At 57.0% G+C, this 17,113-nt stretch overlaps 4 protein-coding genes across 5 annotated transcripts; 1 reads left to right on the forward strand and 3 right to left on the reverse strand.

Moving 5' to 3' along the window:
• Positions 1-1,031: 1,031 nt before the first annotated feature.
• Positions 1,032-5,063, reverse strand: RNASEH2A (ribonuclease H2 subunit A). 2 transcript variants are annotated; one of them, XM_005900527.3, is made up of 8 exons: positions 4,931-5,063; positions 4,655-4,726; positions 4,404-4,530; positions 4,205-4,292; positions 2,578-2,715; positions 2,379-2,466; positions 1,340-1,463; positions 1,032-1,244 (listed from the first exon to the last, which is right to left on the reverse strand). In XM_005900527.3, the coding sequence occupies exons 1-8, from the start codon at positions 5,055-5,057 to the stop codon at positions 1,109-1,111; spliced, it is 900 nt and encodes a 299-aa protein (XP_005900589.1). In that variant the 5' UTR covers positions 5,058-5,063; the 3' UTR covers positions 1,032-1,108. The 2 variants fall into 2 exon arrangements, with proteins under 2 accessions (XP_005900589.1, XP_070229683.1); XM_070373582.1 differs by having other exon boundaries at positions 4,913-5,057.
• A 152-nt stretch (positions 5,064-5,215) lies between these two features.
• On the reverse strand, positions 5,216-8,110 carry THSD8 (thrombospondin type 1 domain containing 8). Its single transcript, XM_070373583.1, has 3 exons — positions 7,811-8,110; positions 6,422-6,627; positions 5,216-5,355 (listed from the first exon to the last, which is right to left on the reverse strand). Exons 1-2 carry the CDS (start codon positions 7,959-7,961, stop codon positions 6,428-6,430), a joined length of 351 nt encoding a protein of 116 aa, XP_070229684.1. The 5' UTR covers positions 7,962-8,110; the 3' UTR covers positions 5,216-5,355; positions 6,422-6,427.
• A 672-nt stretch (positions 8,111-8,782) lies between these two features.
• On the forward strand, positions 8,783-11,246 carry PRDX2 (peroxiredoxin 2). The gene is given in 6 exon segments (XM_005900526.3): positions 8,783-8,824; positions 8,826-8,889; positions 8,984-9,137; positions 9,717-9,839; positions 9,981-10,111; positions 10,916-11,246. Coding segments are annotated over 6 exon segments (600 nt in total). The 3' UTR covers positions 11,002-11,246.
• Positions 11,247-13,878: 2,632 nt separating this feature from the next.
• JUNB (JunB proto-oncogene, AP-1 transcription factor subunit) lies at positions 13,879-15,706 on the reverse strand. The gene has a single exon (XM_005911729.3). The coding sequence runs from the start codon at positions 15,425-15,427 to the stop codon at positions 14,384-14,386; it is 1,044 nt and encodes a 347-aa protein (XP_005911791.2). The 5' UTR covers positions 15,428-15,706; the 3' UTR covers positions 13,879-14,383.
• Between the last annotated feature and the right edge of the window lie 1,407 nt (positions 15,707-17,113).

Genomic DNA, 17,113 nt, shown 5'->3' on the forward strand with positions numbered 1-17,113 from the left:
CCAACTAGAGAAAAGCATAGTAAGGAAGACCCAGCTGCAGCCGAAACATAAATAATAGACAATTTATTTTAAAAACAGCTATGCAGACTATCTAAGATATACTTTGTTTTCATTTGTTTAAAAAACAGAACCTCAGTTACAATGTATCTGTGTATATACCTGTATCATGCCAGGGTATCTCCAGAAGGGCCTAAGAGGCACCTGCTATGGTCCGAATGTTTGTACAGCCCCCAAAAAACTCAGGCTTAAATCCTAACCCCCAAAGATGGTCTTAGGTGTAAGGAGGACACCTTACACCTTGGGAGGGGACAAGGTCACATGGGTGGAGCTCTCTCATGGGTGGGATTAGTGCCCTCATAAAAGGGACCCTGCAGAGATTCCTCACCCCTTCACGTGAGAACCCAGGGAGATGGCAGTCTGTGATCTGGATGAGGGCCTTCCCCAAAGCCACCTGGCTTGGTACCCTGATCTTGGACTTCCGGCCTCCAGAACTGTTAAATATAAGTAGCTATTGTTTATAGAGCGCCCAGCCTGTGGTATTTTGTTACAACAGGCCACAAAGGACTGAGACACCCCATTAAGTCGACTAGGGTGCTGGGGGGTAGTATGGAAGGGGAGCTTCTCAGTGTGGTATGTGGTGGGACCCTCAGTCACTTCAGGTGTGTCCAACTCCTTGTGACCTTATAGACTGTAGCCCACCAGGCTCCTCTGTCTACGGGATTCTCCAGGCAAGAACCCTGGAATGGGTTGCCATACCCTCTTCCAGGGGACCTTCCCAACCCAGGAATCAATCCATGTCTCTTATGTCGTCTTCATCGGCCGGTGGGTTCTTTACTACTAGTGCCACCTGTGAAGCCCTTAGCTGCTCAGCATACTGGTTCCTAATTCTGCATCAAACAAATCTACTAGGCATTTAAAAAATCAAATTAAATCAACCAATACCCATCCTGTTTAGGTTCCAGAAGTTAGTGACTGGGTCCAGATGCACATGGAACATACTTCTATCCCAAAGTAGAATCCCCACACTTAGCTTTCCTTCAAGAATTTTAATCACGAACTGAGGGGGGATGGGTGTTGGGGAGCAGGTAAACGGGGTCCAGGCTGGATCCTAGAGGACAGTGGCTGACTCCAGGCCCCGCTCCTGGAAGTACCGATGGGGGAGGCGGAGGCAGGTTTGGGGGCTTTCACTGAAGTAGGACTTGATCTTCCCAGGTCCCTTCGGATCCCCAGTCTCTGAGTCCTCCCTGTGGGAGAGAGGTGGTGACTCCAACTTCTGGGGGATTGGTCCTCCCAGGCAGGGCGGCGCCCTGGCCTCTCACCCTTGCTTCCAGACACCTACCACTTCACGTCTTCCGCCTCACTCTCCAGGATGCTCTGGGCTGTGCGCCAGCTGAAGCGGACAAACTGGGGGAAGCCGAACACAGGGTCCACGTGCTTCCTCAACCAGGCTTTCGTCTTGGGATCTGGGGGCAGGGTAGGGTGGACAGTGGGAGAGCCCTGCCGTGATGTCCCAGCTTCTCAGCTTGGCATCTGAGGGCCCACCACCTCATCTCAGGCCTCTTCTTGAGTATCCAAGGAACCCATCACTGTCTGAGACATCTTCCTGTCTAGGGACCCTTGCACAGGCTGTTCCCACTGACCCTCTGCCTGAGAGGAGGTGCTCAAGGTGAAGTGCAGGGAGACTGCCTCTGGGCCATCTCGCTTACCTCCCCAAAGACAACAGGCACTGAACCAGCCTTTGTGGGCCACTAGGTTAACACCCATTTCCCATGCAACCACCAACTCAGTGGGCACAGGGAGGTCCCTGCTTGTCTTGCTCATGGCTAAATCCCCAGGGCTTGGCTCTGCAAGGCACATACGAGGTGCCCAGTAAGCAATGAACACCACCCAAACTGTGTTTGGCCTAGACTTGATTTTCCTCCCTTTGGCCTCACCTAAGTCCAATCCCAGACTTGCTAGGTTGCCCCACCCAACTGCCAAAGGGTTCCTGGTACCCAGCCACTGAATCATCGCCTCTGCCCTTATGTATCTTCAGCAGAGTTTACTGGGGAAGGGCACAGTCATTTCCACCTTACAAACAGGGAGACTGAGCCTCCTAATGAAGAGAAACAATGAATTCAAGCTGGGATCACTGGTCAGGAGCTGGTACCCCTCACTCCGCCCCTTAGGTCCACCACGAGCCTCTGTGTTTCATTGGCGCTCCAGAGAGACAGCAGGGAGGGAGGGAGGGAGGGAGAAGGGAAGAGGGGCCTGCCAGCTGGAATACAGCGCTACCTCAGCCTCTTCTGCTGCAGAGCAGGCTGAGAGGAACAACTTAGAAAACCTCAGAAGCACGCCAAGCCCGCCTTGTTAGTTTACTGTGGCTGCCATCTGCTCACCATTAGGGTAGCCCGAGCCATAATCAGTGTCCAGGTCCTGCAGTTTCTCCACAAACTTCCAGTTCTTCACAGCCTGGTCTCGGGCCACCTGTGGGCAAAACAGGTGCTTGGGATCTCCCACAGGCACCGTGAAGCAGCCACGCCTGCCTCCTTGCCCAGGGGGATGCTGAGAGCTGGCCATGGCCAGTGGGGGCCTAACCTTGGCACAGATACTGGCAGCACTGACCACAGGGTAGAGGGCATCTGCCTTGGCCTTGACTGTCACCTCAATGCCAGGGAAACGCTGCTGCAATCGTTCCTGGTATGTCTCTGGGAGCCCCACGGTGTCCACAAACACCTGCCGTGGTGAGAGAAATGTACTCAGTCAACAAACACCCAGAAAAAACAACTGTGCCAATGGCCCAGCTTCATGGTCCTGGCATTTGCTGCTCCCACTGCCTGAAATATTCTTCTCTCAGCTCATGACCAGGCCCAGGCTGCATCCTTCTCTCAGGGGTCTCAGCTCAAACATCACCTCCCAAAGAGGCTTTCCCTGATCACACTATATCCATTGTACGTTTACTGAGCACCTCCTGCATGCCACGGGCTGCTCTAGGTGTTGGAGACACAGCAGCGAACATGCCAGAGTAGACACTCTGGAGGACCACAGACAAGAAAGAAGATAAATAATAAAGGATAGGGGAGATTGAGAAGAGGTTATAATCTTCAATAGTTCGGGGGTATTTTAGGAAAAGTCACTCTGAGGTGGTGACATCTGAATAAAGGTCTGAAGGAAATGAGGGAATGAGCCATGGGGAGATCTGAGAAAGAGTGTTCTAGGCAGAGGGAACAGCCAGTGCAAAGGTCCTGAGGCTGGACCATGCCAAGAACTCTGGACAGCAGTAGAGAATACATGGCTGGAACAGAAATGGGGTCAGAAAAGTAACAGGACAAGGGATCTCCATAGCTGTTATTATTCTCAAAACCACCTTTATTATTTGCTTACCAGTTGCCCATCCGTCTCCCCTGACTTGATCATGAACCCCTGAGGGTAGGGTCCTTGTCTGTTTCAGCACTGCATAGGCAGCTCCACATTCTTTGCATAGGCAAAGGTCCTTGTTTGTCTCCAAGGCACTGCACAGAGTCCTGGACCTGAGCCACCTCCTCAGCAAGGCCTCTCTTGTTACATTCCCTATCTCAAGTGTACTTGCCCTTCTGATTCTCTCAAAACAGTCTGTTCTTTGCCTCAGAGCACTGGCTGCAATGCCAACTTCTATTTCTCTCTGGTGATTTAATCTCATTTCTTCACTTGCCTGTGAGTTTTCTTAATTCCAACGGTGCTCAGAAAATTAAATGCCAAGATTTACATTCCAAAAATATAAACGACTGTCTGCTGTGTGGGGAGCACGCAGTAGGGGAGGGGGCTGGGGGAGGATGGAGGCAAACATGTGGGTTTCGTTCTAGACACTGAACTGTTAGGATAGAGACACAGATTAGATGGGGGTGAGGCTGGGGGCTCCACAATGGTCCTCAGTGGAGCACACATTTGGGGTAGAAGAAACAGTTGGGGGAACTTCCCTGGTAGTCCAGTGGTTAAGACTCCATGCTTCCAATGCAGGGGTGGGTGTGGGTTCAATCCCTGGTGGGGGAACTAAGATCCTACATGCCATGCAGTGTGGCCAAAAAAAAAGACAATACAATAAAATAAAAACAGTAGAACATCAGCAGCAGTAACACACGTTTCTGAGATATTCTAGGTATGTCTGATGCAGAGTCATCCACTGCACTTCGACACTCCTATTTTATCCTGAGATGATCAGATGGGGGCAATCCAACAGTTAGCTCACCTGGGCCACGTTCACACCCTGGTCCAACGCAAACTGCACTAGCCCAGTGGCTGTATCATGAGAGAGGGCGTTCAGGTTGTATTTCACCCTGTGGTGGTGGACAGAACCCAGTCAACTTCGTTCCAGCCACCCATCCCTTCCAACCCACTCTGGTTGCCCCTCCTCCCGACCCGCTCCCCCACCCTCCGGGACCCCTCACCGCCCAAGCATGCTGGTAGAGATGAGGTTTGGAGACAGCACGTCCAGTGCCCAGCCCACAAAGTCCCCGTCCTCCTCCATTTTCGCAAAGAGCCTGTCCCGCTCGCTCTCCGACAGGGTCTTTGAGTCTGGGAGGAGGGTTGGAGAGAAGGGGAGGGGCTGGTTCCCCCAGTTCCTGCTTTCCCCCTCCAGTCTGCACCCACCCGTGCCCATGCCCAGGAACCCCCTCCCTAGACGCACCCCAGTGCTCACCTGCCACTTTCAGAGCCTCCAGATCCTCCAGGCGGGACAGGGGACAATAGCAGATAGCATAGACCATGGGGCCTGGGGAAGAGGGAGTCCAGTGAGCCCTTGAAAGCCGCCACCTCTATTCCATCATCACCCTTTTTTTTTCGGTGCCATCACCAATGCCATCCCCATCACCACTATCACCCTCCTCCTCGAGTCTGGTGCAACCCCAGCTCCGGTTCCACTGCAACTTGCATCGCCCTTATCATGCCCCTCACCCACCCGGCCCTGGGGGCGCACCCAGCACCGGGCCCCGGCCTGCTTCATCGACGCCCAGGACGCAGGGCTCTTTGAGGCACACAGGAGGCACAGGCGAACTCAGGCGACAGCGGCCCGTATTGTCTCTTTCCAGCTCGCTGAGATCCATGCCGCCTCGGCCGCCGCCACCAGCCGTAGTAGCGAAGTCTGCAAAGAAAGGTCTCCCCGCGCGTTTTCCGCGGGCTCCGCAACAGTGCCAGCTCTCGACCTATCGGCACGCAGGACACGCCCCCAACGCGCCAGCCGCCGTTGACGTTTGCGCAGCCTTTGCCGACGCCGCTGCAGTGCGGCTTCCTGGGAATTGTAGTTTCCGAGGCTGACAAGCGAGCTCCGCAATTGGGGAACCGAGTGGGCGGTGTCGCTTTCCAAGCTCCGCCCCCGTGTCTCTGGAGCTCCTCCCGCCGCGGCTAGTGGGCAGACAAGGGGAAATTGAGGGGGAGCCTTGAAGGACTCGACCTCATCAAAGCCCTCATCAAAGCTTGTGCTGTACTTAGTCTCTCAGTCGTATCCGACTCTTTGCGACCCCTTGGACTGTAGGCTCTTCTGTCCATGGGATTCTCCAGGCAAGAATACTGGAGTGGGTTGCCACGCCCTCCTCCAGGGAATCTTCCCAACCCAGGGATCGAACCCAGGTCTCCCGCATTGCGGGAGGATTCTTTACCGTCTGAGCCACCTGGGAAGCCCCGTCAAAGCCTAGAAGGTCAAATACCACTAGACTCCGAGGATTCGGTGTCTGCATCACTGAGTTCCCAGCCTCCATCTGGTTTCAGGCCCTCCTGTGTTCGAGGTCCCTGGAGCGCCCCACAGTCTAAGCCCCCTATACTAGGTATTCTGGCTCCCACTGGACTCAAACCTTCGGACTTGGAACCCCCAACTCCCTCGTAGCTCACCGGAAGCGCCTCCCCCTTACCCCCGCCCGGTTCGTATTCTCTCTTTCGGGCTAAGCCTCCTCTACCCCTGAACAGAGATCCCAGACTTCTCCAGAATCCGCCTTGGAGTCTTCGTCCATCACGCAGGCTCCCTCCCCCTGCCAAACTCAGGGTTCAAGCCCCCGCCCCCTCCTCTGCTCTTTCCCCTCTTTTTCTCACGTCTTAGCGAGGAGCACGCCTCCTAGATTTGTTCCAACGAACGCATCTCTTTCTATTTTCTGCTTTCATCAGGGCTCACGCCCTCAGCTTGTGGGTTTCTGTTCCTCCATCTCCGTTTCCCCCTCCCCACCCCCACCGTCTATCTTCCTTTCTCCTCGGTTATCAGCGGGGCTCACATCTCCTAACTCAGCTCTCCTTTCACACGCTCTGCTTAAGCCCCAGATTTAGTGTTCCTTTTCCCGATGCCCGCCTCGTACCCGCGTCCCCACGTCCAGCCCTTCCTCTCTCCCCTCCCACCCTGGGGACTCAGGGCCCCGGACAAGCCAGCCCGCAGGGGGTGGGGTGCAGGGGTGAGGGGGGCGCCTCCTCCACGTCCGCTGCTCACCCGGCCTCAGAGCCTCCAGTCGCAGTCGTTCGGCTCGCAGGATGAACAATCCCGTTGCCGGCAGGGTCGCACCTGCACCAGATTCTCGCGGTCCATGAACACCGGGCCCGGAGACGTGCCCACAACCTCGCGGCTGCGCTCCTGCTTGCCCAGGTCGCAGAAACAGCGCCACTTTCCCCAAGGGCCAAGGACAGAGTCTTCCAATTCTAGGGATGGAGGGCCAGGTAGAGGGGGAACCTATATCCCCCCATTCTAAGGAGGGCGGAGGAGAAAGATACTAACAAATAACAGTTCCAGACTCTGGGAGATGGTGAAGAACAGGGAAGCCTGGCGTACTGCAGCCCATGGGTTCGCAAGGAGTCGGACACGACGGAGCGACTGAACAACAGTATATATGCTCAGCTGTGTTTCTCTGCCACCTATCCCGACACAGATGATCTCTAATCTTCCCATTAGTCCCAGGTGGGGAAACTGAGACCTAAGAAGAGCAATCCACCTTTCCAAGCTCACACATCTGGTGAGTGGCCCAGAGGAGCTGCAAAATGACACTTCCCATCTGTGCCTGCCTGTCCATTTGGGGGTGTGGTACAACACACTTGGTGGCCACCGTCTGAAGGTGACTCCTCTCTACAAGGGTGTGATCACAAGCCGGTCCAACAAGTCCAGTGTCACCTGACCAGCGGTGTTACCAGGTGGTAAATTAAAGGACATAATTAGCATAATGAAGGTACTTAAAGCCCCTGGCTATGCACGGAATACAAAAACAATTATCTTGACCACTTTTAAAACAGCTACATTTATCAGACGCGCCCTTTACAACTGTTGTTTTACAGACTTCCCTTCGGCCCTAGTTGACAAGTCTTAGCTCAAGTCTGGGGCTCAGAAAGTCCTGACACCTCATGCCCTCATCAAGCCTCTGCCAGACAACACTGGCTTCTTTCCATTTGTCTTTCCATCTTGGCACTTGCTGTTCCGACTCACTGGCGCGCTCCTCCCCTTAAATCTTCGCATTTGGAGCTCTTTGCTTGTTATTCCGGCTGCATTGGTTACCTATTTTCAGCCAGGAGGCCTTCTCTGACTTTAGAAGTTTACATGCGCCCTGCCTTCTCTATCTCCGCCTTTCTCAGCACTTATCCATGAATTTATGGACACGTCTGCGTTGGTATTTATTGCCTGTCCACTCCCCTCTCCCCATGTATACTGCTTAAAGACATTATCTTAATTTACAGATGAGAAAACTAAGCCAAAGTAACCAGCCCAAGAGGTACCCCCAGGGCTCAGCAAAGCAGAAATTTGAAGTCCCTGGAGAGGGTCTGTCTGCAGCCAGATGGTGAGGTGGGGGCAAATGAGGCCCCTTTCTGCACTGTCATATCCGCGGCCTGCAGTTACCTTTTTCCTGATGCTGCAACCGCAGCTGCTCCCAGGTGTCCCCTTCGCCCTGCTGGCCGAAGTACTGGTAGTCGGGGGAGACCTGGGCAGGGGTCACCAGCAGCAGGAGCATCAGAGACGGCAGTAGCAGTGCCGCCCGGCTCCGGGCCATGCCGGACTCCAACCGACCCCGGCGCGCTCCAAAGAGAAGGCCCCGCGCATCACCCCCCGCGGTCGGTGCAGTGGTCTGGGCCGGAGACTGCGCGTCTCCCCCCGCCACTCGCGGGCGCGTGGTCGCGGCCGGCTCCGCTTCCCCTCCCCTGCGCTTCTTATAGTGGACCCGACCGCTCCGTAAGTCCGCCCACCTCCCCGCGCCCTAGGCGTCATGGTTCGGGCCGACTATAAAAGGCGCCGCTGGCCTGGGCTCTTGGCCCTGCGAAATCAAGTCGGTGCATCCTAGAGTCCCTGCGTCTCGCCCTTACCCACGCAGGTATGGACACCGGGAGTGCATCGGGCTGCGGGGTGGGTCCCCTTGGAGCAGCTCAGGCCCAATCCAGACCTCAGGGCCAGCCGCCTTTGTTTTCCGCCCGCCGTAGCGGCAGCCTTTGTCCTTGTGGGGGTGGGGGGGGGCGGGAAACCGAGGCCAGAACCTTGGAGTAGCTGCCGCATCCCATGCGTCCCCTCCCCAACTCTTGACATCTCCTGGGCGGGTGGGCTTGCGCGATCGCGCTACGGCCGACACGCTAACTGGGGACCCGGCGGCAGCAGCCCGGCCGCCCTGGCTGTCCAGGTGGGCGGATCTCCTAAAAGTCTCCCGGCCGCGCCGACCTGGTCCCGGAGAGGGTGCGGGGCAGGGCTGCAAGTGTCTCCGCCGCCCTGACTCGGTAACTCGGCCGGATATGCAGCGTGACCTTGGGAAGTGAAGACAAAGGGTCGTCCTGGGCGCACTGACCCGGCGTGGGTGGGGCGGGGGGGGGCTCTCAGCTTTCAGTCATGGCCTGCGTCTGCAAGGCGCACGTCGGAAAGCCCGCCCCGGGAATTCCAGGCCACCGCGGTGGTGGATGGTGCCTTCAAGGAGGTGAAACTTTCCGACTACAAAGGTGAGGGCCTAGATGGGGGCCGCGGTGGGGGCGGGGCACAGGCCTTAGAGGGCCCGAGCCCCAACTCCTCGTCTCTTCCCACCCCTTTCCCCAGGGAAGTACGTGGTCCTCTTTTTCTACCCGCTGGACTTTACCTTTGTGTGCCCCACGGAGATCGTAGCTTTCAGCGACCGTGCTGCGGAGTTCCACAAGCTGAACTGCGAGGTGCTGGGCGTCTCGGTCGACTCTCAGTTCACCCACCTGGCTTGGTAGGAATGGAGATCACCAGCAAGGAGGGAGGGTACAGCTAAACCTACACCTCTCTAAGGCCCCAGCTGTGTGTTCTCCTGGTCAATGGGCAACCTCTGCGTATCCCTTTCCCAGCAAGAAAATAATGGAGAGAGTGAGTCCCAAGTCCTTCACGATGATGACAGTAATTAGCCTTTGAAAAGTAGTTTCTGTGGCATAGGGGGTTGATAAATGTTTTATCTCAGGGCAATGCAGTCTGCCTCCCAAGGACTATTTGAGCCAGGTGGAAACTGCAGTTTAAGAGTTCGAAAGAGGAGGATGAGGACTTCAGGGCAGGTTCTCTGCCTCCCGTTGCTGCTGCACACGTGAAGTCACTTTGCTAGAGTATTAGCTTAGTCTTCCCAGCTGTGGGAAGCAGTCCCTGCACCCACTTCAGGGTGGGGTGGGCGGGGCTCCCTGGGACTTGCTTTCAGGCCGCTTATCTCTCACCTCCAGCACCCCCTTCTCCAGCCCTTATCACACCCAGGCCCTTATCACAGAGTAAGGACCCTGCTGCACCAGCCATCCTGAGGTCCCAACCTTCTCTCCCCCACCCCCAGGATCAACACTCCCAGGAAAGAGGGAGGCTTGGGCCCGCTGAACATTCCCCTGCTGGCTGATGTAACCAGAAAGTTGTCCAGTGATTATGGCGTGCTGAAGGAAGATGAGGGGATCGCCTACAGGTACTGTGGGAACCTCGGGAAGCCACCATCCTCGGGGTGAGGGGACCACTCTCACCCTGCGGTTAGCAGGGAGTCTGTGTTCCCTCCCCGGGTCCTGACAGTGGGAGCCCCAGCTCCTCACTGTGAACTCCAATATCTCAGGGGCCTCTTTGTCATCGACGGCAAGGGTGTCCTTCGCCAGGTCACCATCAATGACTTGCCTGTGGGACGCTCTGTGGATGAGGCTCTGAGGCTGGTCCAGGCTTTCCAGTACACAGATGAGCACGGGGAAGGTGAGCAGACACACCCAGTCACATGTGTCCACACATGGGTACATACGCAGTCCCTGTGTCATGCACACATATGTTCACGGCCTGCTCTGTTGCTTGTGTGGAGTGGATGTGAGGCCCCAGAGAATATTCAGCTCAAGGTCTGCAAGAAATTTCTAGTCCAGTGGGGGAGATACTACCCCAATATAAGGGCAGACAACTGGGGAGGTAATAGAACTCCATAAAAGATATTTGAGAAGGCCTGTACCAAGGCAGGCTTGAATGTTAATTGGATGAGAGTTATCTTCTGTGAAGGCCACTGGCTCTTGAAGTCCACTGGGACGGGGGCTAAGAGAGAAAGATGTGATTAAAGGAGTCGGAAAGAAATTAAAATGTCATCCAGGGAATTCGCTGGCTGTCCACTGGTTTCCAAACTTTTACTGCTAAGGGCCCAAGTTCAGTCCCTGATCAGGGAACTAAGATTCCATAAGCCACACGGCATGGCCAAAAAATAAAATAGGGACTTCCCTGGCAGTCCAGTGGTTGAAACTTCCACTACAAGGGATACAGATTCAATCCCTGGTCGGAAAACTAAGATCCCACATACCTTGAGACACAGCCCCCCCCCCCCCCGCCCAAATGTCAGACAATCCTGCAGCTGAGCGTGGAGGGCTTCTTTCATCATGTGGCATGGTCTTAGGCCTGGAGCACTTGGCTCTAGGCTTTTTCTTCTGCGACTCATGCTCTCGCGCCTCTTTTTGTCCCTTCACTACCACTCTCCCTTGAACATGCACTCTAGCCTCACCTGTGCATCCCTGTTTTCCACAGTCTGCCCTGCCGGCTGGACACCAGGCAGTGACACAATCAAGCCCAATGTGGACGACAGCAAGGAATATTTCTCCAAACACAACTAGGCTGGCAGATGGTGGCAAGCCTGGGCTCTTGGCCCACCTCTGTGCCCCTACCTATGTGTCCTGTACTGACCCAGGAAATGCCAGACCTGCTCCTTCAGACTCCACAGTCCATGACCACAGAGGGTTAGGCCAAGTCCTTCTCAAGCTCCCAGCTGCGAGCTGGTGAATGGTGACCCCCTCCTTGGAGCCCACATAACTGGGAACAGGCCTATAGGTGACTAATAAAGTATTAGGGACAGATCTAAGTCTTGTGTTTTGTGTGGTTTGTCCTGGTGTACCACCCGCGGCCGCATTCTCCAGGCTGTGGCCTGGGAAACTGACAGTCTGGTTACCAATCTCCACCACAAGGTGGCAGCCTTGCCTCATGCTCACTGCTTCTCCGTGGCCTGAATGGGGAGGTGGTTGGCGCTGTTGCCCCTTGCAGGGAGCGAGTCCCAGGCTGCCTTACTACCTGAAACCTGGCCAGGCAGGGCAGCGCCCACACCTGAACAGCAGCCAGCCTGAGTTAAAAAGCCGCTTAGGAGCTGTGGTCTAACCTGGGTCTTTTCAATAGCAAAACGGGAATATAAAGACGACCAGTGGGAATGAAGACAATGCATGTTAAAAGAGGTAAGTATGTGAAGATCAGGACTCTATTAATGGTTAATAGGACCAGGTTCCTGGGACTGGAAGAGGGTGGGGACCAATCCTGAAAGTAGAACCAAGAGTGGGAGCTTGAGGTACATGCATAGTTCCTGCTGCAAGTTCTGTACCACCAGAGCTTGGAAAGTCTATGTCCTGCCCCTGAAATGGAAGGGTGAGGGTTAGACAAGAAGGCAGGTGTTAGGAGCAACACAGTGTTCTAAGGTGCAAAGTTTGATGCTGTACTTTTTCAGTCAAGTGGTGTTTCCATTCTTAGCCCTCATTTCCTTCCACAGGACTGACATGCTCATTTAATCCATAGGCCCATTATTAAATTAAGCTTCCCTAGTGGCTTAGTAAAGAATTTCCCTACAATGCAGGAGTCGCAGGTTCAATCCCTGAGTCAAGAAGATCCCCTGGAGGAGGAAATGGCACCCCACTCCAGTATTCTTGGCCTGGAAAATCCATGGATGGAGGAGCCTGGCAGGCTACAGTCCATGGGGTCACTTAAGAGTCAGACACAACTTAGTGACTAAATCACCATTAGTAGTACTCCAGCCTAATGCCCTCCAAAGTCACTCATCTCAGCCTTGGAGTTTTTATTCTATTGTTTTTAAATTTTTAAAATTATTTTGACTACACTAGGCCTTCATTGCTGAGAATTGGCTTTCTCTAGTCACAGTGAATGGGGGCTGCCCTAGCTGCAGTGCATGGGCTTCTCTTCTGAAGCAGGCCCTAGAGCACTGGCTTCAGTAGTTGTGGCATACCTCACTGGCTTAGTTGCTCCGCAGCATGTGGAATCTTCCCAAACCAGGAATCAAACTCGAGTCCCCTGCACCACCAGGCGGATTCTTGGCCACTGGACCACAAGGGAAGTCCTCGGCCTTGGAATTTTATACTCCTCCACAAGGCCCTACGTGGTCTTCCCTGACCTCATCTCCACCTCCGTGGGTTCACTCCATTGAAGCACAGTGGCTTCTTGGTGTTCTTTTAACAGGCTGATCTTGTTCTGGCCACAGATGCATATACTATTCTTTCTGGCAGAACTCTGTTAACTCAGGATTTTCTCAGGGGTCAGCTGAAAAATCGCCTCATTAAAGTTCCATGTTCCCAATTCATTCTCCAAAGCAGCTCACCTCCCCTGCTGCATCACGACCAGTTTTTTTTTTTTCTCTTCCTGGCACTAAGAACCATCTCCAAATCATGTTTGCTTGTTTATTGTCTGTCTGCCCTGGTCCAGCTAGTGACTCCAGGACCGGGTCGTTCAGTATTTTATAAACAAATTAATGAAGCGTCTGTTCTACCGCACCTAGGCCCTGTGGCCTGGTTTCTCAGTCTGTGTTCTTCTCTGCTGTTCTGGGGGCTTCCAGCTCCGAAGCCGGCCAGATCGTCATCGGGGCTCGCCAGCCGCCCTCCCACCCGTCCTAGCTGCGGGGGAGGCAGCCCCGTGCGAGGGCGGCGGCGTCGCCCGGCGGCCGGAGCAGCCGCCCCGGCAGGACCAGACCTGGCAGTCGCCCCGCTCCCGGCCTGGCACCCGGGAGGGGAAACTGGCAGGCGGGCACCGCCCTTCCTGGCGGGGGTGGGGAGGGGATCGCGGTGGCAACGACGCGCAGGCAACTGCATCCCCCCGCCCGGGTCAGGTCAAACGCAGCGGGCGTGGGCTGGGCAGGACCCAGGGGCCAGCCCGATGGGGGAAACTCTGGGGTGGCTCCTGGGGCTCTGGAGCGCGGCCCGCCCACAGCGGACGCTCTGGACCCAGGCCTGGGGCTTTCCGGGCCTCGGTAGCCGCCAGCCTGGGAAAATCCCGGCCCCCTTCCCGGCGCCGCAGCCCTGCCGGGCAGAGCGGGGGAGGGGATTCCCGGAATCTGCCCGGAGACCGCTGTCGCGTCACTGGGCAGAATCAGCCCATGTTTGGACAGCGCTTCCGCAGCGTCAGCGGGGAAAGCCCCGGCGCGCGCGGCTGGGCGGTGCCGCGCCTGCGCGCTGAGCGTTTCGCTCCAGGCATCCTGTCCCCTGGCGCTGGGGGCGGGGGGGTGGGGGGGGCGGTGGCTGGACTGTGTACACGCCCTGGACCTTCCAATCCGGGAGATCAGGAGACGCAAGAAGGGTTGGACACCCGGGCTGAGGGCGCAAGATGCCCGAACAGAACTCGCGAGGTTGACACAGTTACAGGAGCAAGCCACAAACAGCCGTGGGGTGGGGACTGCCCAGTACTCCCCTCCCTCCGCCCGCCCGGCTTGAAAAAGACAACAGAAATTAATAAAGAACTTTTTTTTTTTTTTACTTAAATAGATTCAATAAAAAGTAAGGACAATAAACGAACTGACACATAAACACAAATTAAAATAAATCCTTTAGAAACCGACTGCGTGTTTCTTCTCCACAGTACGGTGCAGAGGGGGGAGGGCAGGGGGCGGGGGTCCCCTCCCCAGTATCCCCGAGGGCTAGAGTACCGGTCGGCGGGGCCAGCTCCGCCGCAATCGCCCCCTCCTCCCCTCCCTGTTAAATACACAAATATATTATATTCAATATGAATTGAGTTCTGCAGGAAAAAAAAATTAAAAACAAAATAGTGGAAGAGGGGCTTGTAAACGTTGAGGTGGAAGGACTGGGCGCAGAGCGGGAGGGCAGGAGTCCAGTGTGGTTTGTAGCGCCCTCAGGCCCCGGGGCCAGTGCCCACCGCCTGCCCCCTCGCCCCATGGGAGGCGTGCGCCCAGCCGTCCAGGTTGGGGAAATGTCCGTACGGGGGATAAGGGGGCGCTCAGAAGGCGTGTCCCTTGACCCCAAGCAGCAGTTGGCAGCCGTTGCTGACGTGGGTCATGACCTTCTGTTTGAGCTGGGCCACCTGCTCCCGGAGGAGGCCGGCAGTGCTGGACAGCCCCGCGTTCTCGGCCTTGAGTGTCTTCACCTTGTCCTCCAGGCGCGCAATGCGCTCCAGCTTCCGCTTCCGGCACTTGGTGGCCGCCAGCCGGTTTCGCAGCCGCTTGCGCTCTACTTTGATGCGCTCCTGGTCTTCCATGTTGATGGGGGACACCGGCGGCGTGGCATCGCGGCTGCGCGCCTCAGGCACGGTCTGCGGTTCCTCCTTGAAGGCGGAGGCGCCACGGCCCAGGCCTAGCTGCGCCGGGTGGCCGCCGGCGAAGGGCGGTGCGTGTGGGAGGTAGCTGATGGTGGCCGTCGGGTACGAGCTCCCTGTCCCAACGGCGGCCCCGGCTCCTCCGGAGGGCGCAGAGGCCGGAGAATAGCTGCTGAGGTTGGTGTAGACTGGAGGCGGCTCCGGGCCGGCGTAGACGCCCCCGGGCCCGGCTGGGGGGCCCCCGCTGGCGCCCAGGGACACGTTGGGGGGCGTCACGTGGTTCATCTTGTGCAGGTCGTCCAGCGCTTTTACAAAGCCGTCGGCGAAGCCTTCCTGCTCCTCCGTGACGCCGCCCCCTGCGCCCCCCGCACCTCCACCGCTGCCACCCCCGCGGGGGTAAAAGTACTGTCCCGGGGGCGTGGGCGTCGTCGTGATCACGCCGTTGCTGTTGGGGACGATTAGGCGCTCCAGCTCCGATGAGGCGAGCTTGAGCGACGCGCCTGTGTCCGAACCCTGGCTGGAAAAGTAGCTGCCTCCGCCGTTGCCCTCTGGGCCGGGACCCCGCGCACCGGGTGCTTTGAGATTTCGGTAGGGGTCTGACAGGTTGAGCGCCAGGCTGGGTTTCAGGAGTTTGTAGTCGTGTAGAGAGAGGCCGCCTGGGGTCCGGCCGTATCCCGCTGCTGCGTATGAGTCGTCGTGGTAGAAGGGCTGTTCCATTTTAGTGCACATCCGGGCGGCCCGGGAGGTCTGAGGGGGTCCCTGCGGGGCCGCCCCGGGCCTCGCTGCAGCGAGCCGCGCGCAGTCCGCGGCTGTGCCTGTATCGGGTGTCTGGACGAACGTTCCTGAGGGCTGGCACTGGTCGGAAGAGGCCGGTCGGAGGCTGTGCGAGGAAGCTCTGTGCGGCTTCTCGAGCCCCTTTGCCCCTCTCTGGCGCGCTCGTTTTCTTGGTGTCGCTTCCCCCTTGCTCCCCGCTCCCTGCTGGCTCCGGTGCTGGCCTGGCCGTGCTCAAGGTCCCGGCCGCTCCGCCAGAGCCACAAGCCTTTATACCTCGGTTGTCAGCCGCGGAAGTGCGCTCTGATTGGCTGTCGCCAGAGCCAGGCCCCCGCCCCCCCTTCTGGAGCGTGGGGAAGGGGAGGAGGCGGCTCGCGTCATTGTCAGGAAGCGCGTGTCCTTGTAAACAGCGGCCACGGGCTGGGTGGCTCGGAGCGCCTGCAGGGGGAGGGGCCATAGGACCCTAGGGTGCGTGAGGAAGGGGGTGCTGGGGCGATCCGAGGCACACCGGGAGAGGTTTCGGGGAGGGTGATGATTTCCCTGGAGTACGCGATAAGGGATACGAGGAATTCGTACTGAGCAAGTGTGTGCGTGGTGGGGGTAGGGGGTGGTCCCGGGATGCACACGGAAAGGCCTGAGTGATCTGGAGTCTTTCAGAGGTGCTGAAGAGCTGAGAATACACTGAGGGACCTTGCAAAGGAGAGACAGGAGGGTTAAGCAAGGTAGATGGGGAAGCGGGGGAGGAGACATCTGACTCAGAAACTGAGTGGGGGTCCTGGGTACAGAAGGGTTGAGGAACTGGAATTTTCCCGGGAGGAGCTGAACCCAGGTAAAATAAGGAGGAGAGATCAAAAGTGTACCCGGGAGAGGCTGGAGGGTCCACTATGCAAAAAATGAGTCAGGGTCCTGGAGCCCACCGGAGAGAGACAGAGTCCCCCACAAGCGGGAAGGGGAAGGCATTGAGAGAAACTAGAAATGCATGAAGTGAGTGAGGGTCCTGGGGTACACTGAGGCAAGGAAAATACGTGGGGTAGAAGATTGGGATACTGTCAGAGGTTGGGGGTCACTGGGGTCATCTGCGAAGCCCCAGTGAAGGAGAGAATTAGAAGGGTCGAGGCACCCTTTCAGAATTGACATAACATTTGAGAGGGTCCCCGGTTGAGACCTGAGAGAAGGAGGGGTCTTTGAGGATCCTGGGGACCTTCCATGATCGGCTCCCCTCTCGTGGGTGCCTGTATACTCCCCACCCCAAAGCCCTCCCCTAATGACCCTGAGGTTGACCGACAGCGTGTCGGCTCCTGGTGCCTAGACCCAGCCCGACGGCTGGGGCGCGGTCGCCCAACCCCACTCCTTCCTTAGAAACAGGCTGGGGAATGAGCGCCGCGGCAGGAAGTGTGGCAACAGCCCCGGGGGACGGAGCCCGGCCCTGCCTCCGTCACTCGAATCCTACGGGACCAGGCGCCCCGCCCTGTGTCCGGCGGGGTTCAGGGCCTCGGAAGAGGAACCTGAGCAGGCGACCCCCGAGGAAGCCAGGGGCGCTGAATAAGCCCAGCTGCCGAGGTCTCCAGTCGCCGATCCCCACCCTAGTAATGGTTCAGTCCTCGGAGCCCGCAGGCAATGGAGGAGGCTGGCAGTCCCGGACGA

This window comes from Bos mutus, chromosome 7 (assembly GCF_027580195.1).
Source record: "Bos mutus isolate GX-2022 chromosome 7, NWIPB_WYAK_1.1, whole genome shotgun sequence".
NCBI classification, from domain to species: domain Eukaryota; kingdom Metazoa; phylum Chordata; class Mammalia; order Artiodactyla; family Bovidae; genus Bos; species Bos mutus.